The sequence below is a fragment of the Sarcophilus harrisii genome, chromosome 4 (genome assembly GCF_902635505.1).
Source record: "Sarcophilus harrisii chromosome 4, mSarHar1.11, whole genome shotgun sequence".
NCBI classification, from domain to species: Eukaryota; Metazoa; Chordata; class Mammalia; order Dasyuromorphia; family Dasyuridae; genus Sarcophilus; species Sarcophilus harrisii.
In genome coordinates, this window is record NC_045429.1 from 281,088,653 (window position 1) to 281,106,749 (window position 18,097).

General features: G+C 39.8%; 1 protein-coding gene across 1 annotated transcript; it reads right to left on the reverse strand.

Annotated features, from left to right (window-relative positions):
• On the reverse strand, positions 1 to 10,922 carry LOC105750500 (probable E3 ubiquitin-protein ligase makorin-1). The gene is made up of 8 exons (XM_031965011.1): positions 10,350 to 10,922; positions 3,627 to 3,689; positions 3,173 to 3,390; positions 2,920 to 3,038; positions 2,550 to 2,716; positions 2,191 to 2,301; positions 474 to 582; positions 1 to 376 (listed from the first exon to the last, which is right to left on the reverse strand). The coding sequence occupies exons 1-8, from the start codon at positions 10,427 to 10,429 to the stop codon at positions 110 to 112; spliced, it is 1,134 nt and encodes a 377-aa protein (XP_031820871.1). The 5' UTR covers positions 10,430 to 10,922; the 3' UTR covers positions 1 to 109.
• Positions 10,923 to 18,097: the final 7,175 nt, after the last annotated feature.

Consider the following 18,097-nt stretch of genomic DNA (forward strand, 5'->3'; position numbering starts at 1 on the left):
TAGTGATTTAAACTAGTTTAATTTGTTTCAGAATGATATAAAAAGTTAAAAACTAAGGCCCAAGGAGAACAGAAAAGAATGGGAACCTCTCTCATGGTAAAAGATCCAGTCATTCATTTCTCCCGCCCTGTCCCATTTCCAAATATCCCATTAATGCAGACCATGAAGTAGATGGATTCTTTCCATATGAACTCTTACTCTGCCTCTGAAGAGCACCACTGGACATAGCTCCTGTTTCACAACTCCCACAGGAGTCATCAGAATTCCTTGATTTGGAAAAGGTTTTCTTCATTATTATGGAGATGCTGATGGTATGGTCAAGGAAATAGATTTCTTCCTCATCTGTGTTGTCCGATGGTTCACTCAGTGTCAGAATCTGGGGGAGGAGACTGAACCGAGTTGATCCAGGTATCCCATTATTACCGATCAATCTCCACCCTACAAATCCCTTTTCCCTGACCCAGTCTACTCACAGAATCCCAATTCTTTGTCCAGGAGTTAGGGAACTGGTGCTGGTATATGCAGTCAGATCTGAAAGGACAGCGGCCTTTTCTTTGGATGAAGAACTTACAGTGAATTTGGCTGTGAGAGGGACATGATTTAGGAAAGAGGACAGAGAAAGGGTATGAAGAAAGGAGCATCAGTCTCAATCCTAACAGCCCCTGTGAAAACAAGTTTTAAAAAATCCTATTTCATTTTCCCTCGGCTAAACTTGGTTCTGTAGGTTAGGACTTGGGATCATAGAATTCAGAACCAAAAAGGCCTTTAAGAGAGCTAATCAAAACCTAATTTTTATAGAGGACATTAATGATCAAAGGAATTAAGTGGCTTACTTCCCCCCAAGTCTATCTTGGCAGAGTCAAAATTCAAAGTCAGGACTCTATATTCCTGATTTAGCATCTTTCCTCCACATAATAGCACCTAAAGACACTCCTAGTGCCATTGAGCCACTCATGAAAAGGCTTAAAACAATCTCTCAGTGACTGAAAGGTAGACTCTGAGTGTATGTGTGCACGTGTGTGTGAGTGAAAAGTATATGCATGTGAGTGTATGTATGTCACACACACACACCCCCCATCTCAAGGTGTGTGGGGATCCTATTAAATGACATGATTTGGAGTAATAAAGGGACCAGCCTTGATACCACATGATGAAAGATGGTATTTGGGCTGAACCCTAAAGAAGAATTGAACAGATCAGGGGCGCAGAGGGAGCCAAGGCTGAAGTCATCAGTCACTAAATAGGCAGAGTAAAGACTCCATGGTGAACTAGAACATGGTACACACTTACAAAACAATAAGCAGGCCTGTTCATTAGGGTGGTGCACATGGGAAGCAAGATCAGATGCAGAAAAAAAAAAAAAAAAAAAAAAAAAAAGTTGAGGACCCCCCGGAGGTTGTTAGCTCCTCGAGGATCAGGAAAAGCTATTTTTCATCTTGACATCACTAGCACCTAGAGGGCTATGTTGCCTTCCTCTGCAACCTGAGCTGGTAGAGAGCATGGAACCAGAGGGGGCTTCATGTCAGAACTGGCCTTTCTCCAGGAAGAGAAGCCTGGCAGCAGCGGCAGTAAGGCCGGCAAAGGGCCATTGCTACAGCCCCACTAAGGAAGATGGAATGAGGTTGGGACAGTTGAAGAAGGAGACTGAAATGAAATGACAGGATTTCGTAGCTGGTTAGATGTGAGGTAAAGGTTTCTAGACGGGGAAAGACTGCCACCTGGTGGCAACAAGTATGCTACAGACATCAAAATCACAGTTGGTAGGATGTCAAAGCTAGAAAAAATGTCTGTTAAGGTACAGCCCCCAACCTCATTTTAAAGAGGAACAACCTGGAATCCAGAGAGGCAAGGAGTACCTAGAAAACTGAATTAGAGACAGAGGCAATTCTGGAACCTAGGTCTCTAAGTTCTCATTATTGATACTTCTACTCTAAAGGAAACTAAGCCACAATAAACCGTCAATCTACAAAGCAAGGCAACAGTGCCTTCTGCCCCAATGACTACAGGATGGGTCCCAAAGTCAAGTCACGTGAGTAATACCCGAGTTCAAATCCTGCTTCAAATACTGTCTCAGCTGTGTGACCCTGGGCAAGTTGTTAACGTATGTAAAGTTCTGTGCAAACCTTAAAGCAAAAATATAAATGCTGATATTGTTTTTGTTTTTAAAATTTTATCAATGATCCATCTTACCTTGTTCGAGCCTTAAAGTTCTTGATGAGTTGCTCCTTCTCTGGTCCCTTGCTTACCCAGAACTTACAGGGGACAAAATAGTTAGAATGCACTCGACACTCAGGACAGGCCCTGCCAAGATGGAAATATTGTCTTGGGGTGTACAGCATTGTGTCAAAGCTCCTTTCTCAGATCCCCCACCACTGCTACCATATTTTTCCATATTCTTTCCCTTATGTTCCGTTCTTTCTCTGGCTTCCCCTGTTCTCTCAGACTCTGGTCAATCACTTTTCCTCTCCTGCTTGTCCCCCTCCGGTTTTCCCTTCTTTATCTCCATTATCCCTCCTCCTCTTCCTCCCCTCCACTGCCATGGCACTCACTTGATGATGTTTTTAGGGTAATTTCCCCAGCTCTGGCGCCAGGTCCGGAGACATTTCACACAGTAGGCATGGGAACAGTTGGGCAGAATGGCAAAGAAACTGTCTGCAGGGGGTTTGTCCCAAATCTTCTCCATACAGATGCCACACACTACATCCTGGGTCTTTTCCTAGTTTTGCAAGCACCACAGCCCCGAGTCAGCCCACCTATAATCTTAGCCTATCTAGTCACCATTTCACCGATCCCTCTACGGAACTGAGTTATGGAGTTCCTTTTCCAAGCCCAGAACAATTGGAAACCACTCAGGCTTCTATTAGTATTGACTCCTGTACTCTTCTCCCCACCTTTCCCCACCTTCTATTTTAATCCTACCATTAGCTCTGGAGTCCGAGTTCCTGGGGACCTGGAAACATTCTGCTCTGGGAAGGAGTCAGGACTGGGATCAGGCTGGGTTCCAACCTCCAGGTTGGAGTTAAGATTTAGATCATCTACTACAAGAAGAGACTGGCTTCAGGTAGGTAAAGATGGGTCAAGCCCTCCCCTTTCAGACTGAGGAAAGAAACATAATCCTGGTTGACCAGAAGTCCCATTTCCCCTTTTCCAACCACCCTAATGCTCAACTCACATGGTATGTCCAGGGGGTCAGAGAAAGTGCTGTTGACTTCCTCCTTTGTGCCCAGATGTTTCATACCAAATCTCCCACCATCTTGGGCACATGGTGGACTAAACTCCTCAGGTACTGAATGTGGGGTGGCTGGCATCAGCTCTGGTCTAACTTCTGGCAGGGGTAGAGGAGGCTCTGTTGTGCATTCTGAGGAGCCTGGAGCTTGGCAGTGCCGATACCTATGGGAGGAAGGGAAGTAATCCTAGACACAGTGGGCATGGGTTGGTGCCCTTTGGGGAAAGGTGAAGAGGAGCAGCTTTTCTTCTGAATGCTTCTGATGAGTTAGTTAGCCTCATACTCTGAGCTCTGAGGAGAGCTGGATAGTTAGTCTCCCCTGACACCAACCCCACCATTCACTGGGTCTAGCTGGAGAGGAGGAAGAAAAGAATGGACCTGGGGCAGGGGTAACTCTTACCTGCAATCATTTCCACGAAAACAGAACCCTTGCTGAAAGTACCTGCAGACTGTCAGTGACTGCCTGTCATAAGAAAAGGGGGAATTCCATCCTTAGTGACAGAATTCCTGAGCAAAATACCTGTAATATGATATAGATAGATAGGATACTCAGCAGCTAAACCCATGGCCCTAGGCCTGGTCTATGCATCACAACAAAGTCCTGTCTCTATCCCCTTCAATATAATCCTAATTCTTCTCTATGAAATTACTATGAATAGATAAGAGTCATGAAATATTACTTCAATTAAGTAAACATTTAATGAGTTCTGAGCAGAACTGAGATTTGAACCCCAATCTTTTGACTACCTGTTACTTGGATAACTGAATCAAGACCTCCTTATAGGATTATATGGAAGGGGTCTACCAAAGCTATTTATAAAACCTACGTTCCTTTTAAGTTCTAAATTCTATGATCCTACTGAGTGAGAATTTTCTTTAGCAATGAAAGAATGCTGACTTGGTTCTCTTCAAATCGATGTTACATAATCTCAACTGGATCTTTACTGAAGCAAGGTAATCCTTTTATACCTAACTGATTCATTTTGCCATTTACCAAATTGTCAATTCCAAACCTTTTCATCCCTTTTCATTTCTCATAGCACCTTTTCTCCTTATCCCTCTCCCAAACTTAGAGACAAGGGCTTTTACATTGGGGGAAAAAAAAAAAAAAAAAAAAAAAAGGCAAAAACAAAAGTTATTTTATATAAGAACTTTTTCTTCTCTTATCTCATGCCACTTATATATACCTTTCCCCATATCTTTAATGTTACCATGTCACATGAAGAGGTAACCCTTTTCCTTTTTAAGACAAACTGTCTAGAAGAAAAATCAGACTAAAAGGGAAAAAACCGTGAGGAAGTACAAATGATTCCATTCCATCCTACTTTCTCCAGCAGACTGTTTTCCTTCTTCTCATTCCCACTCTCAATTTTTTTGTTTTTATGAGGCAATTGGGGTTAAGTGATTTGCTCAGTCACACAGCTAGAAGTGTTGTCTGAGGCCACTCTAGAACTTAGGGCTTTGTGCTCTATCCATTGTGCCATCTAGCTGCCCCTTCACTCTCAATTAAAAAAAAAAATTGTTTGTTTGGAGACAATAGAAGTTAAGTGGCTTATTCAGGGTCACACAGTTAGTAGGTATCTGAAGATAGAGCTGTACTTTAGGTCCTCCTAATTTTCAGTGTTCTATTCACTGCATTATTTCCATGTTAAACCACTCACAATCTTTGATCTCTAATGACTGATTCCGTACTGTCTGCAAACATGCCCTTGTCTTTACCAGCCTCCAAAAAACCTCCACTTGATCATCCATCTCTGCTTGTTGTCATTCTTTCCCTTCTTTAGTGACTATTCTTCAGATTAGATAGACAACCTCCATTTCCTTTCATCTCTCTTTCTCTTCTTTATTTCTTTCAATAGTATTTTATTTTTCCAAATGGAAAGAATTTTTAACATTCACCTCTGCAAAACCTTGTGTTCCAAATTTTTCTCCCTCCTTCCCAAGACAATAGGTGATCCCATATAGGTCAAATATGTACAATTCTTTTAAACACTGCCCTATTTGTCATGTTTGCAAGAAAAATCAGACTAAAAGAGAAAAAAAAACACAAGAAAGAAAAAAACAGGTGAAAATACTAAGCTTCAATCCATATTCATTTTTTATAGGTCTATAGTGTGGGTGGCACTTCCCATCCCAAATCTATTAGAATTGCCTTGAATCACCACATTGTTGAAAAGAGTCAAGTATATCACAGTTCATCATCATATAATCTTGTTACTATGAACAATATTGGTTCTGTTCACTTCACTTAGCATCAGTTCTAGTAAGTCTTCAGCATGCTCATCATTTCTTGCAAAACAATAATATTCCATTACATTTATATACCATGATTTAGTCAGTCATTCTCCAACTGATGGGCATCCATTCAGTTTCTAGATCCTTTTCACTACAAAAAGAGCTCCTACGAACAATTTTTCACATGTGAGTCCTTTCCCCTCCTTAACAATCTCTTTGGGATACAGACCCAGTTGTGAGACTGCTGAATCAAAGGATATACAGTTTTATAGCTCAGATCCAACCCATTGTCAAGTCCCAGTTTTTCTTTCTAATTATCCTTCTCACTTTTTGGTTTTTCTTGACTCCTTAAGATGTATATTCCACAGGGGTATGTTACTCTCTCTCCTGAATTTACCTCTCTCTTTCTTAACAATCTCATTCACTACCACAGATTTATCTACCATCTCTACTTATATGACTCCAAAAACTTTATTTAATCCTGACATCTTTTCTGGGCTACAATTTTTTACCTTCATCAAGCTGGCTTTTAGTCACTTGTATATACCAGCACCTCAAACTTATTCTATCAAAAACTAAACTATCTCCTCAGCTAAATTTATTCCTCCTATTTTATCTATTTATTCCATTTTGTATATGCATATTCTATTTATGTATGATATTTATGTATTTTATGTTTATTCCTATGTATCCTGTTTAAGCCTGTTGTACCTACTACTCTTATCTCCCATGTTTCTCATCCCTTATATTGCAGTGTTCTCTCAAGTTTACCTTTGTATATTATATCATCCTTTCCCCTCCACATTCATACCTTCTCATTTCTATTGGAATGTATAGACCTTAAAGAGCATAGGGGAGGAATCTGGGGGGCACAGTAGAAAGAGTACTGGCCCTGAAGTCAGGAGGATCTGAGTTCAAATTCAAACCCTGAGTTCAAATTCTTAACTCCAATTATCTCCAAACAAACAAACAAAATTTTTTTTTTTTTTGAAAAGTGAGAGTGGAAATGATAGAGGGAACAGTCTGCTGGAGAAGGTAGGATGGAATGGGATCACTTGTACATAGACAGTTTGTCTTGAAAAGGAAAAGTGTCAAATTGATACTTACTAACTATGTGATCTTGGGCAAATAACAAACCTGAATGCCTGTTTAAAAAAAAAAAAAAAAAAAAAAAAAAAAGACCTAGAGGGTAAAAGACTATATCCCTTAGGGGAAAAGTGGAAACATTAAACTTTTTTCCCCGTCTGTTTGTACACTTAACTATAAAACAAAAGAGATATGTTGACATTTATCCTTCTATATACTATAAGATCCATGAGGGATAAGGCCTTGTGTAAATTTTTAGATTTCCTCAAATACCTAGCACAAACAGGTCATAAAAAGAGCTTCCAAGGGAAAAAAAAATCAGGATCAAATGGATTTACAAGTGAATTCTACCAAATATTTAAAGATCAACCAATTCCAAATTAACTATAAAGGAAGGAAGATGCTATCCACATCTAGATAAAGAATTGGTAAATGGAAGTATATATACTACGATTTCACCTATGTCTGTGTGTATTTGTGTCTAATGAATGATAGCCTTCTCTAGGGTAAGATAGGGAGGAAGGAAAAAAAAAACCCACAGCAGAAAACAAAAGAAAAATTAGAAGAAACCACAAAAAAGCAGAGTAGCTTTGAAAATGATGTGTAACAGTTTTTTAAAAAAAGTAAACAATATGAAATGGAAATTTGTGGTTTTAAATTGAATCCTCTTCTTATGTTATGTTGTGTACACAGACATGTTTTTTTTTTTTTTGTCTTTTTTTTTTTTAAGGTCAAAATGATTAAAAAAAACAAAAAACAACCCAAACAAATACCTAAAATAGAGTAGGTACTTAATTGTCTGAATGAATTCATGGTGAGGAAATTAACGTGTAAAATTAAGAGAGGATAGAACCAGGCCTAAACCCCTGTAGCTTAATAGCAGAATCTTTCTTTTACTTTTTTTTTGGGGGGGTGGGGTGGGGCTGGGTAGGAAGGAGCAAAAGGAGGGCAAAGGAGAGGGAGAAAAAGATTATACGAATAAGAGCACAAAGACTTAACTAAACAGAGCAATTATATTAGGAAATAATGAGAAAAGTTTGGCTAGATCTGTTAAACCAAGGTATGGAAGGCTGTGGGCTGTAAAAGTCTCATAAGAGTTTGGTCTGAATATTAAACATTTCATTTCCTACCCAACTACACTCATTTTGGATACTTTGGCTTTTCTACCATGCTCCTAGTAAATGCAGGATCTCTCCCTTTTCCCCACTTTCAGCTTTCTTTTGTTTTTCTCTCTTCTGTCTTTAGATTGTAACCAATAGAGGGCAAGGACTTTCTCTTTCATATTTGTTATCTTCAGTGTTTAGCACAGTGCCTAGCACATAGAGTTTAATAAGTTTTTATTGACTAATTAGATATGAAGGAGAAATTCGGAGTTATTGAAAGTTTCTAGACCAAAAAAAAAAAAATCCATCATGAACAAAGTGAAATATACAGTGTACAAAGTAAGAGCAATGTTCTGGGATTCTGGCAACTGTTCTGAAGAACTTATGGTGAAATTCCAGCTTTGTGATTTTACTACATGAATAACCTTAACCTGGTCATTCCCCTTTTCTGAGCATGTTGACTTCTCTGCAAAATGAGATTGGAATTAAACTCTAATCTTCCTCCTCTAGTTTGACGATTCCATGATCCTGTCATTATAACCTCCCCAAAATTAGGAATCTTAGTTTTTTGTTTTTTTTTGCTTTTTTTTTTACAATATTTTTACCTGCATAAAATAAAATGCATAGGATTATAAAAGGAACTAATTATACTGAAATGCAATTAGCACAATATTAGCACAGATCCCAATTTTGAATTAGATTGTTTGGTGGGTTAGCAAGAGATGGAAGGGGGATAAGGTAGATACATAGAAGAAAGACTTAGGAGGTCCAGGATTTAGTCTAAGAGGAAGACTTCTTCAAATCTGGCCTCAGATATTATGTGATCCTGGACAAGTCACTTAACCCTGTTTGCCTCAGTTTCTTCATCTGTAAAATAAGCTGGAGAAGGTAATGGCAAACCACCCTAATATGTTTGCCAAGAAATCCGAAATTTCTTCACAAAGAATCTGAACTAGTGAACAGCAAAAAAATTTTGGTAAAAAATGTCTAGAAGACTAGAGGGTTTAAGGTGAGAAGAAAAAGCTAGGATAGCCAGGGAAACAAAGGAGAGAATGGACAATACCAAAAGACATCTTGGATTGCATGCACAGCACAATAATATACTCCTCAAAGAGAGGTTCAAGTAGAAGTTGAATTGAATAATTCCCTAGAGTCCCTAGGAGGGATCTTAGCATCATTTTATAAGATAAACTGAGAACCAAAAAAGAGAAAGTGATTTGGTGGGTTTTTCTAGCAGGTTCATTATTGGGGAAAGTGCTTAGTTTGCTTTGAAGAAATTTATAAACAAGAATCATTTACTGGCTTGAGAAATGGGACTTGCGTAACCAGAAAACTAGCATAATTTCAGGCTTCTTGTTCCAACATTCTTCACTTCATACTACCTATGTGGACATTTGAGAAGGTGACTCAAGAAAGGTGAAAGGTGAAGAAAGAAAAGAAAAAGAAAAAGAAAAAGAAAAAGAAAAAGAAAAAGAAAAAGAAAAAGAAAAAGAAAAAGAAAAAGAAAAAGAAAAAGAAAAAGAAAAAGAAAAAGAAAAAGAAAAAGAAAAAGAAAAAGAAAAAGAACCTTTCCCTTATAGGTCTGCCAAGGTTTTCACCATGAAGTTCTCCTTTGGTGTTTGAGTACATAGAGGAATTTTACTGAAAGTCTTTCTCAATCCCTCTAAAAACCTTCTCTCTATTGCTTATTCTTTCTTATTTATCCTGCATATAGCTTATCTTGTATGTTTTTACTTGCACAATAGGTGATAAACTCCTTGAAGACAAAGCATGTCTTTTGCTTCCGGAATCCCTAGCATTTAGCAATTTAGTAATTGCTTGATTAGATCAAAACTAGCAGTCTGGAGTCTTAGTTTCTAGTTCTGGCTGTATCATGTTAATTCAACAAACATAAATGAAACCCTGCTATATGTTTTAAGCGACAAAGGCCAAAAAACAAAAACAACAACCAAAAAAACAAAAAAGGACAGGTCATCCTCAAGGAATTTATATTTTGCCTGGGGGTGGAGAGAAGCAAGGGGGACCACATTTACAAAGTAAGAACATACAAAAATGAGCATTTAATAATCTCAGGCTAGGGGTGAGGGTTTAGGAGGACACTAACAGGGGTGAGGGTGGGATCAGGAACAGCCTCCTGGAGGTGGCTCCTGACTAACTCTGTGAGAAAGAGAGACAGAGAGGAGGGGGGAAGAGACTAAATCCCTCTTAAAATAGATGGACTCCAAAATCCTTTTTTAATTCTAACAATGCATGACTCTTTCCCAACTCTCCCATGTTCCTTAGGCCTTCTCAGGTATATTCTGGTAAGAACCCCAATATCCAGTTACAAACACCGAATCCAAAACAAAATCTGGTTTTTACGGGAAGGGGCCTTAAAGATCACTGAGAGAAAAGAAAGGGCCCAGGGCAATGAATGGGCCTTGCCCAAAGCTTCTACAGGTTATAAAATAGCCAAGATTCTGACCAAGTCCTGAAATGAAAAATCCTGCATTTTAAGGCCCCATCTTTCCCCTTCTTTCTCCCCATCTCCTAAGTGTAAGTGAACTGATGCCTCTCAGAGACTGTTAAATTTCAAAAATTAAAAGCTAAGCCAGTAACTAGATGTTTGCTTTTGAATAAACCTCTTTGAATAAGCAGGGTAGATGTGGTTAAGAAAACTCCCTCCTCTACTTAGGAACCCCAGCCCTTGCCCTTCATACCAGCCCCAAGCCCGAGGACTCTCATTGCTTCCACTTCGGCCACTGCCGCTGCTGCTGCGACCATCACCAGAATCAGCCATTCAGACTGGAGTCACTGGAACTAATGACTCCTAGTTTTTTCCCACCAATTATTTATCCTAATCTTGTAAGGGCCAGGCCAATGGGAGGAGGGGGCCTATCACTAATCAGCCTCAAGATTAAACAAGAAGCCTTTTCTTCCCCAGACCAAATGGCAACTAGGACTTGGACTAGATGGAACAGAATTGAAGAATAAGGATTTGGAGATTCAAACAAAATAGTTAATACATTTAAGTACCTACTTTGTTCCAGGCACCATGTTAAGTGTTGGGGATACAAAAAACATCTGTCCTCAAGGTGCTTACAATCTAGTGAGGGAAATAACTGAAAACCATGTATAAACAAACTATATACAGGATAAATAGGAAATAATTATAAGAGGGATTAGGAAAGGCTTGTAGAAGTCAGGGAAGTTAGTGGGGAGCAGTTCAGAAGGGACAGTGTTCCCCAGCACTGGGAATAGCCAGAGAAGGTAGAATTTCTTGCTCATGGAAGAGGCAGGAGACCAGGTTGAAGAGCACCTATCAGGGAATATGGTTTAAGAGACTGGAAGGTAGGAGGGGGATAGGTTATTTGATCCTGGGGACAATAGGAAGCCAGTGGAATTTATTGAGTAGGGAGGATAGTGACAAGACACTCATGGAGGAAGGCTGATGATTCTAAGCACTGTCTATTGATGTATCACCTATTTGGCATTTATGTATTAATATAAAATGACAGGGCTGGAATACTGCTAAAAATCCTCATTAAGGATAGATTACATTTACCTTTTACTTGATGCTTGAGCCCACAACAGCCCCAGGGAGGTAAGGCAGTAGGAGAGATATTAGAGATCATCACAATATCCAATCCTTTCCCTTTTACAAATGAGGCACCTGAGGCTCCAAGAAGACAGATATCGTGCCTAAAGTCACACTGTGGCACAGCTTGAACTGAGATTTAAGTTTGGGGGGTGTGTGTGTGTGTTTTAGTGATGACACCAAGAATTCTATAAAGCATCTTCAAAGGCAGGAACCAGGTTCTCCCATTCTCTTTATCCTGCCTTGGTCCCATAGTCTAAAACTGGGTGGGGCACTTGATGAAATGCTCTCTAAGTATGCAATTACAGGATGAGTACTTGTTGATTGGTGGAGAATTGGGAGAAGCTGGGATGAATAGTTCTATTAGGTTGTTTTGTCTTGGGAATTAACCCCATATGTGTTTTCAAGTTCTAGCCGAGTCCTGTAAAGGCTTTGAGAAGAAACCTTGGGGTTTTAAGGAAACACTGCCTGAATTGAACTCAGAAAGGTAAGTTCTCTTAGTTTTTTTGAAGGAAGCAAAAGAAGGCACTAACATTAAGAGGGGCTGGGAAGTTCTTCCTGTTGAAGGTGGGATTTTAGCTGGGGCTTTGAAGCAAGCCAGTGGAGAAAGAAAGCAAAGATGAGGAGCAAATTAAGTTTAAAAAGAAGGGCATTTTGTCATTCTGGGAAAGCCTCCCTTCTCTTTGAGGAAGTTTTGACGAAAGGGGGTCAAGGTAACCACTAGAAAAAGGCTCTTTGGTGAAGGAACCCCTGGAAATGAGATCAGGTAAGGAAGCAGGATCTGGAGAGCCCAACAGAGGACCTCAATGCCCAAATTTGTGTTTGTTTTTAAAATTATTATCTCCATTTCATTTTTTTATTAAAGCTTTTTTATTTTAAGAACAAATGCACGGATAATTTTTCAACATTGATCCTTGTGTTTGAAATTTTCCTCTCTTTCCCAGCACCCCCTCTCCTAGATGGCAAGTAATCCAATATATGTTGTACATGCTAAAATATGTTAAATCCAATATATATAAACCTGTTTGTACAAATATTTTCCAAGGCCCAAATTTGGAACCATCATTATAAGTGCTGATGCCTCTGAATGACTGTTGCTCCTCTCTAGCTGCAGGCCTTGCCTGTACTATTCATTTCAGTGAAAAATGTTCAATATCTCTTATATGCAAGGCAGCATGAAGTATTTGCCCTCAGAAACTTCTGTTCAGCTTTGGGGAGAGGCGGGTTGTGACATGTACATAGCATAGGCCTGTGATTTCATAGGTATTTAGTATTTTTTCTTTATGCTTGACTCTCTGTGACTCCAGTTGGGGTTTTCTTGGCAAAGATATTAAAGATAAAGTGCTTTGCCATTTCTTTCTCCATTTCATTTTACAGATGAGGAAATAGAGGCAAATAGGATCAAGTGACTTGCCAAGGGTCACACAACTGATGTCTGAGGTTAGATTTGAATTCAGGACTCCTTGATTCCAGGTCCAGTGCTCTCGCTACTGTGCCATCTACCTGCCCTTTCATAGGTATAGGAATTCCCAACAGAGGTTGGCATCTACAACTTTAAGGACTTGCTTAGAGCAACTCAAACTCAAAGTAGGGCTATTAAGGGAAGCAGTTTTAAAATTTATTATCTTTACATTTTATTGAATTTTTATTTATTTTTTAAACTACTTTCTGATTACATTTTAATTTGATTTAGGAGGCACTTAGAAGTATTGCCAGTGTTGACATCTCTGGCCTAGAGCACTGGGAGATTAAGTGCCATGACTGGGCCTGGGTCATACAGTCAATATTTGTTACAGCCATTACATGAACTTGGATCTTCCTGACTTTACAACTGGCTCTCTATTTACTGTACCAGGTTGCTTCCCTGACATGTACACTGGTAAGAATTACAATGGGGTAGGGAGTAAAGGAGTCAAAACAGAAATTAAAGTACTCTAAGAATATCTGAGAAAGAAGAGGGCCTTTAGAGTCTGGCACTGGCCTAGGTATTTAAAGAGGGATCTATGCTTTCAAGTTGCTGCTTGGGTAGACAAGACAAATAAATACATAGAATTCTGCAGTTCAAGGCCACAGTATGAGAGATGAATCAATGGGGTAGCCTAATGATGCAGTGTATAGAGCACCAGCCCTACCTAAGTTCAAATCTAGCTTCAGACACTTAAGTATTATTAGCGCTGTGATCCTAGGCAAGTCACTTAATCCCAATTATTTTGCCAAAAAGAGACAGAGACCTGATAAAAGACTGTGTGTAATAAGTGCCAAATAAGGCTGTATAGGAGTTCTGAGAAGGGGGAGATCACTGAGGGTAAGAGAGGTGGGAAGGCTTCATGGATGCAGTAGGAGGAGAGCCAAGCCTTGGTCTATGTGAGAAGATGCTGACAGGGACACGAGTGCTCCTTGGTCCTCAACAACAAATTCTTGTAGCCTATTTTACAAGCAAGGACTACACTGCATTTTCTATCCTAGAATTGTTGTGGAGAAAGTTGTGTTATTATTATCTTTATATTATTATTGAAGTATGAGGAGGCCATGGAATGCTGGAAGGAGAGGAAGAAAGGATTGCTAAATAAGAGAGCCAAACACAGTGGAATGCACTGGGTGCATTATATAGTAGGCAGATTGCCTGCTACACAAGCACTTAATAACTGATCATTGATTGAAGAGAGGAGAGCAGTGGATTCCTCCATATGGGAGTAAGGGCCAATAAGATGTAAAGGGTAGGCTACTGTTTTGACCTACTCATCACCTTAGTAATCTTCAAGCACTTCCAACTTTTCAACTCCAGAGGCTGGCCCAGAGTAGGAAAATGTAGGTGTGGGTTCTGTGGGGGTGTTTATATTCTGTAATTTTTCCTTCTGCTGACAACTTTGATGAATCCTTCAACGTGTACTCTGTATTGATCAAATAAGCAAAATTGTGAAGTGTGTGAAAGGCCTCTGATGCTCTCCTACCTTTCACTTCTATAGCCCTCTCTACTCTCTTGTGGTAACTTCCTACTTCTGGCATTCAGTAACCTTAAGCAGTCCTGGACAATCTGAATACTGCAAAGCCTCACTCAGGCCTGCTTTCCCCAGGAAGCTCCTTATTTAATGCCACAGAATTTAGTTGTCCTGTGTCCCACAACATCCTTGATAAGTGATTAAAAAAACCTCAAACATTACTTTTTGATTCTCCAAGTTGTTAGTCTCCTTCCCTGCTTTCCACCATGAGAGGGACTTAGTATTGTCAATCAGTTAACATTTATTAAGTGTCTACCAACGTGCCAGGCACTGTGCCTTTAAGAACTGAGAATACAAAAAGGCAAAAAGATAGTCCCTGCAATTCAAGAAGCTTATAATCTAAAGGGGGAGATAATGTGCAAACAAATTTATGCAAAACAAACTATGTGCAAGATAAATATGAAATAATTAAGAGGGAAAGATCTAGAATTGAGAGGGTTTAGGGAAGGTTTCCTGTAAAAATTGGGACTTAAAGTAAGCCAGAAAAGTCAGTAGTCAGAGATGAGGTGGGAGACCATTCCAGATATGGCGAAGAGTCAAGAGAAAATTCCTGAAGCTGAGTGTCTTGTTCCTAGAGCAGCAAGGAGACCAGTATCACTGGATCTGAGAGGACATGTCAGGAATAAAGTACAGGAAAACTAGGAAGGAGGCTAGGCCATAAAAGGCTTTGAATACCAAAAAGCATTTTAACAATCTCTGTAAGATACAACTCCTAGAAGTGATCAATCTAGGTAGTCTAACATAGGTATCCTGTTTCCTTCATGTCCTTAATTCTTAGGCCTCCATCAATTTAACTTCTTCATTTAATAAGAAGCTATTGAGTCCTTACTATGTACTAAGTATTAGGGGGAATAAAAAAAAAAAGAAATGTAAGATGTTATCAATCCTCCAATATCCTACAGTGTGGTTGGTATTAGATGTACAGAAGAAGTATCAAATAGAAGATTTTGGGGGGATGGGAGGTAGGAAGACTAGGTTCCTATCTTGCCCAGGATAAAATTTTTTTGGTCACTCATGGGTCTGATTTAAGTATTGAATGGCACAGAAACTTTGTCCTGCTCCGTTTTTCTGACTTGGTCCTCAACTCCCAGAGATTTCTCCACATTGGGGATGTTTTTAGTGCTGGCATTGGATACCCTCCCTGTTCAGCACACTGAAGCTTAGAACTGAGTTCAAGTGATCCACCAGCCTCAGTCATCCTTCTTAACAACAAGGGATGCACCATTACATTTGAAGTTCCACTTTTCACTGCACTCATTTTGGACTTCTTTGCCTTCTCTATCATGTCTCTAGAAAACTCATTAGGAAATATCACTATATTGCAAGATTCAATCAGTCTTCATCACTTGTACTGCATCACTACCTCTGCTCCTTTCCCATTTTCAGGTTTCTTTTTTGTGTTAGATTGTAAGTTTTTTGAGGTCAAACTTTTTTCTTTTTTTTTCCTCTCCCTTCTTCCTCCCTCCCTTCTTTCCTACACCAAGTAGTTGGAAGGGGCATTTTCTGGGAAGCAGCATGGTACAGTGCTGGACTCGGAAGTCCAGGAAGATCTAGGTTTGAATCCTGTCCTTAATGCTGGTTGTGTGATCTTAAGACAACTGTCACATTCTCTCTCATTTGTAAAATGGCAAGTAACTGCCTTTTTATCTCCTTTTGTGTATTGCCTTCCCCTAACAGATTGCAAACTTCTAGAGAATATTTTGTCTTTGTTTTTATATTCCCAGAATTTACCACAGCACCAGGCACATTCACCCTGCCATTCCCTTCAACTATTGTTCTACCTCTTCTTTCTATTAATGGATAGCTTCCTAGTTAGAGCTGGTTATCCTCACTGGGTCCATTTCTTCCCTTCTGAAGCCTTTACAATCCAGCAACATGCCATTAACAGACTGAGCCTATTCTTTCAACAGTTAATAGTGATTTCTTAACTGCTAAATCTGAAAAAGGCTATCGCCTTTTTTCCATCCTCCTCCTTGATTTTCTCAGACACATTTGACACTATAGACCTGTACTTTCCTTAGCTTCATGAGGGCTCTTTTGCTTCTCTTGTCTTTCTGACTTGTCTCCTTGCTGGATATTTGATATAATTCTTTAAACTTTTAAGTGCTTTACAAATGCCATTTCATTTTCATCTTACAACCACCCTAGGAGGTGCTATTATCTTCAATGGACATATAAAAAACTGAGGCAGAGGTAAATGACCTGTACAGGGTTATACAGCTATCAAGAGTCTGAGGCTGCATTTAAACTCGGGTCTTTCTGACTCTAGGCTCAGCCAACTATCCACTTGCCTCTTGTTATCCATTCCTTAACCACTAAAAGCAAACATCCTTTAAATCTGTCCTGGGCTCTCTTCCCTCTCAATGATCTCATTGGCTTCTAAAGGTTCAATTGTTATCACTAATTAGCCATAATCTTTCTCTTGAACTCTAGGTTCCACATCTCCATCTGCTTGCTGGACAAATCCCACTAGGGAGGTACAGTAGGTATGCTGATCTTAAATGCAATATGGCCAAAATGAAATTTATTTCTCTGCTAAACTATCCTGTTTTTGTTGAGAGCACCATTTTTTCAGTCACTATATATAACTGCTGCCAAGTCTTGTTGATAAGATCTCCAGCATCATGGCCCTTCTCCACACTGACATCACCCTCATTCATCTATTCTAAGACTTCTGAAATCCTCCCCTCCCGCCATGTGCTGTCTCTGATTTCAAGCTACCTTCCACACTGCTGCCACCAGCTCCATGTTTGATTAGAACATTCATTCTATTTAAACTATCCTATTTGTCCACCTCTTATGATCCCAAACTTCCTTCAAAACTCAGCTCAAATGCCAGCTCCTGTGAGAAGCCTTTCCTGATTTCCTCTTAACTCCCACTCCCATTTAACATGAAGAAATGAAAGCCTATAAAAGAGCGAGTTGTCCAAGAAAACGTCACAATAAGAAGCAGAATTAACATTTGAACCCAAGACCTCTGGTACCAAATGAAGAGCTCTTTCTATATGATAATGCTTCTATTTCTCCCCTGGACTTCCCTCTAAGAGTAGAACTTGGCCAAGGATCAGAAGAGGCATCCTCAAGAACGGAAGGACCAGCTCCCTCAAAACAGAAGAAATCTGGATAACAAAAGGAACACATTTATCATAGAGCTATTGGGCACATCCTACCAGATCTAAGAATATTCAAAGAATGAGGAGGTTTATAATCTTGTATTCTCTAGTTGTTTTATAGGTGTTCACTTTGTTTTCCCACCTACCATTCTCCATTTCCCATTGTCTAATGCCCCTAAAAGATGTCCAGTGGTGCATTATGCTGAAATGCTGAAAACAGCACATGATTGAGAGACGTCTTGAGTAAGTTATATGACCCCTCAGAATGAATGTTTATCCTCAGGTAAAGTCCTAGAGGGAAGACTGAGTTAAGAACTTGTAGCCTCCTTCTCTCCAGAGACCTGCAAAGGAAGAAAAGCTCCAAGAATCCTAAATTATCCTTGGAGTAGGAATGGGGGAGAGGGGAAGGAGAGAATTATAAAGGATAAACATTTTAGGAACAGCTTTTAGATATTTAAGTCCCATTTATTTAGAGTTTCATCAATCTGTATACACTATTTATATTAAAAACAAAGGAAGCTGGGGCTCCTAGCAAAAATATACATTTCACTTTTGGAGATTGTTATGACACAAGGAGGAGCGGCAGCTTTGAGCAACTGCACAGTGGGGGCTGGGAGAGGGAAAGGTTGGATGGTCAGGCACAGTGTCTTCCTTCACAGCATCAGGCAAGGGCAGGACCCCCCAGGGAGTGTGCAAAAGCTGTTCCAGGGCGCCTGCCCCAGCAAGGGGGGGGGGGGGGGGGGGGGGGGGGGGGGGGG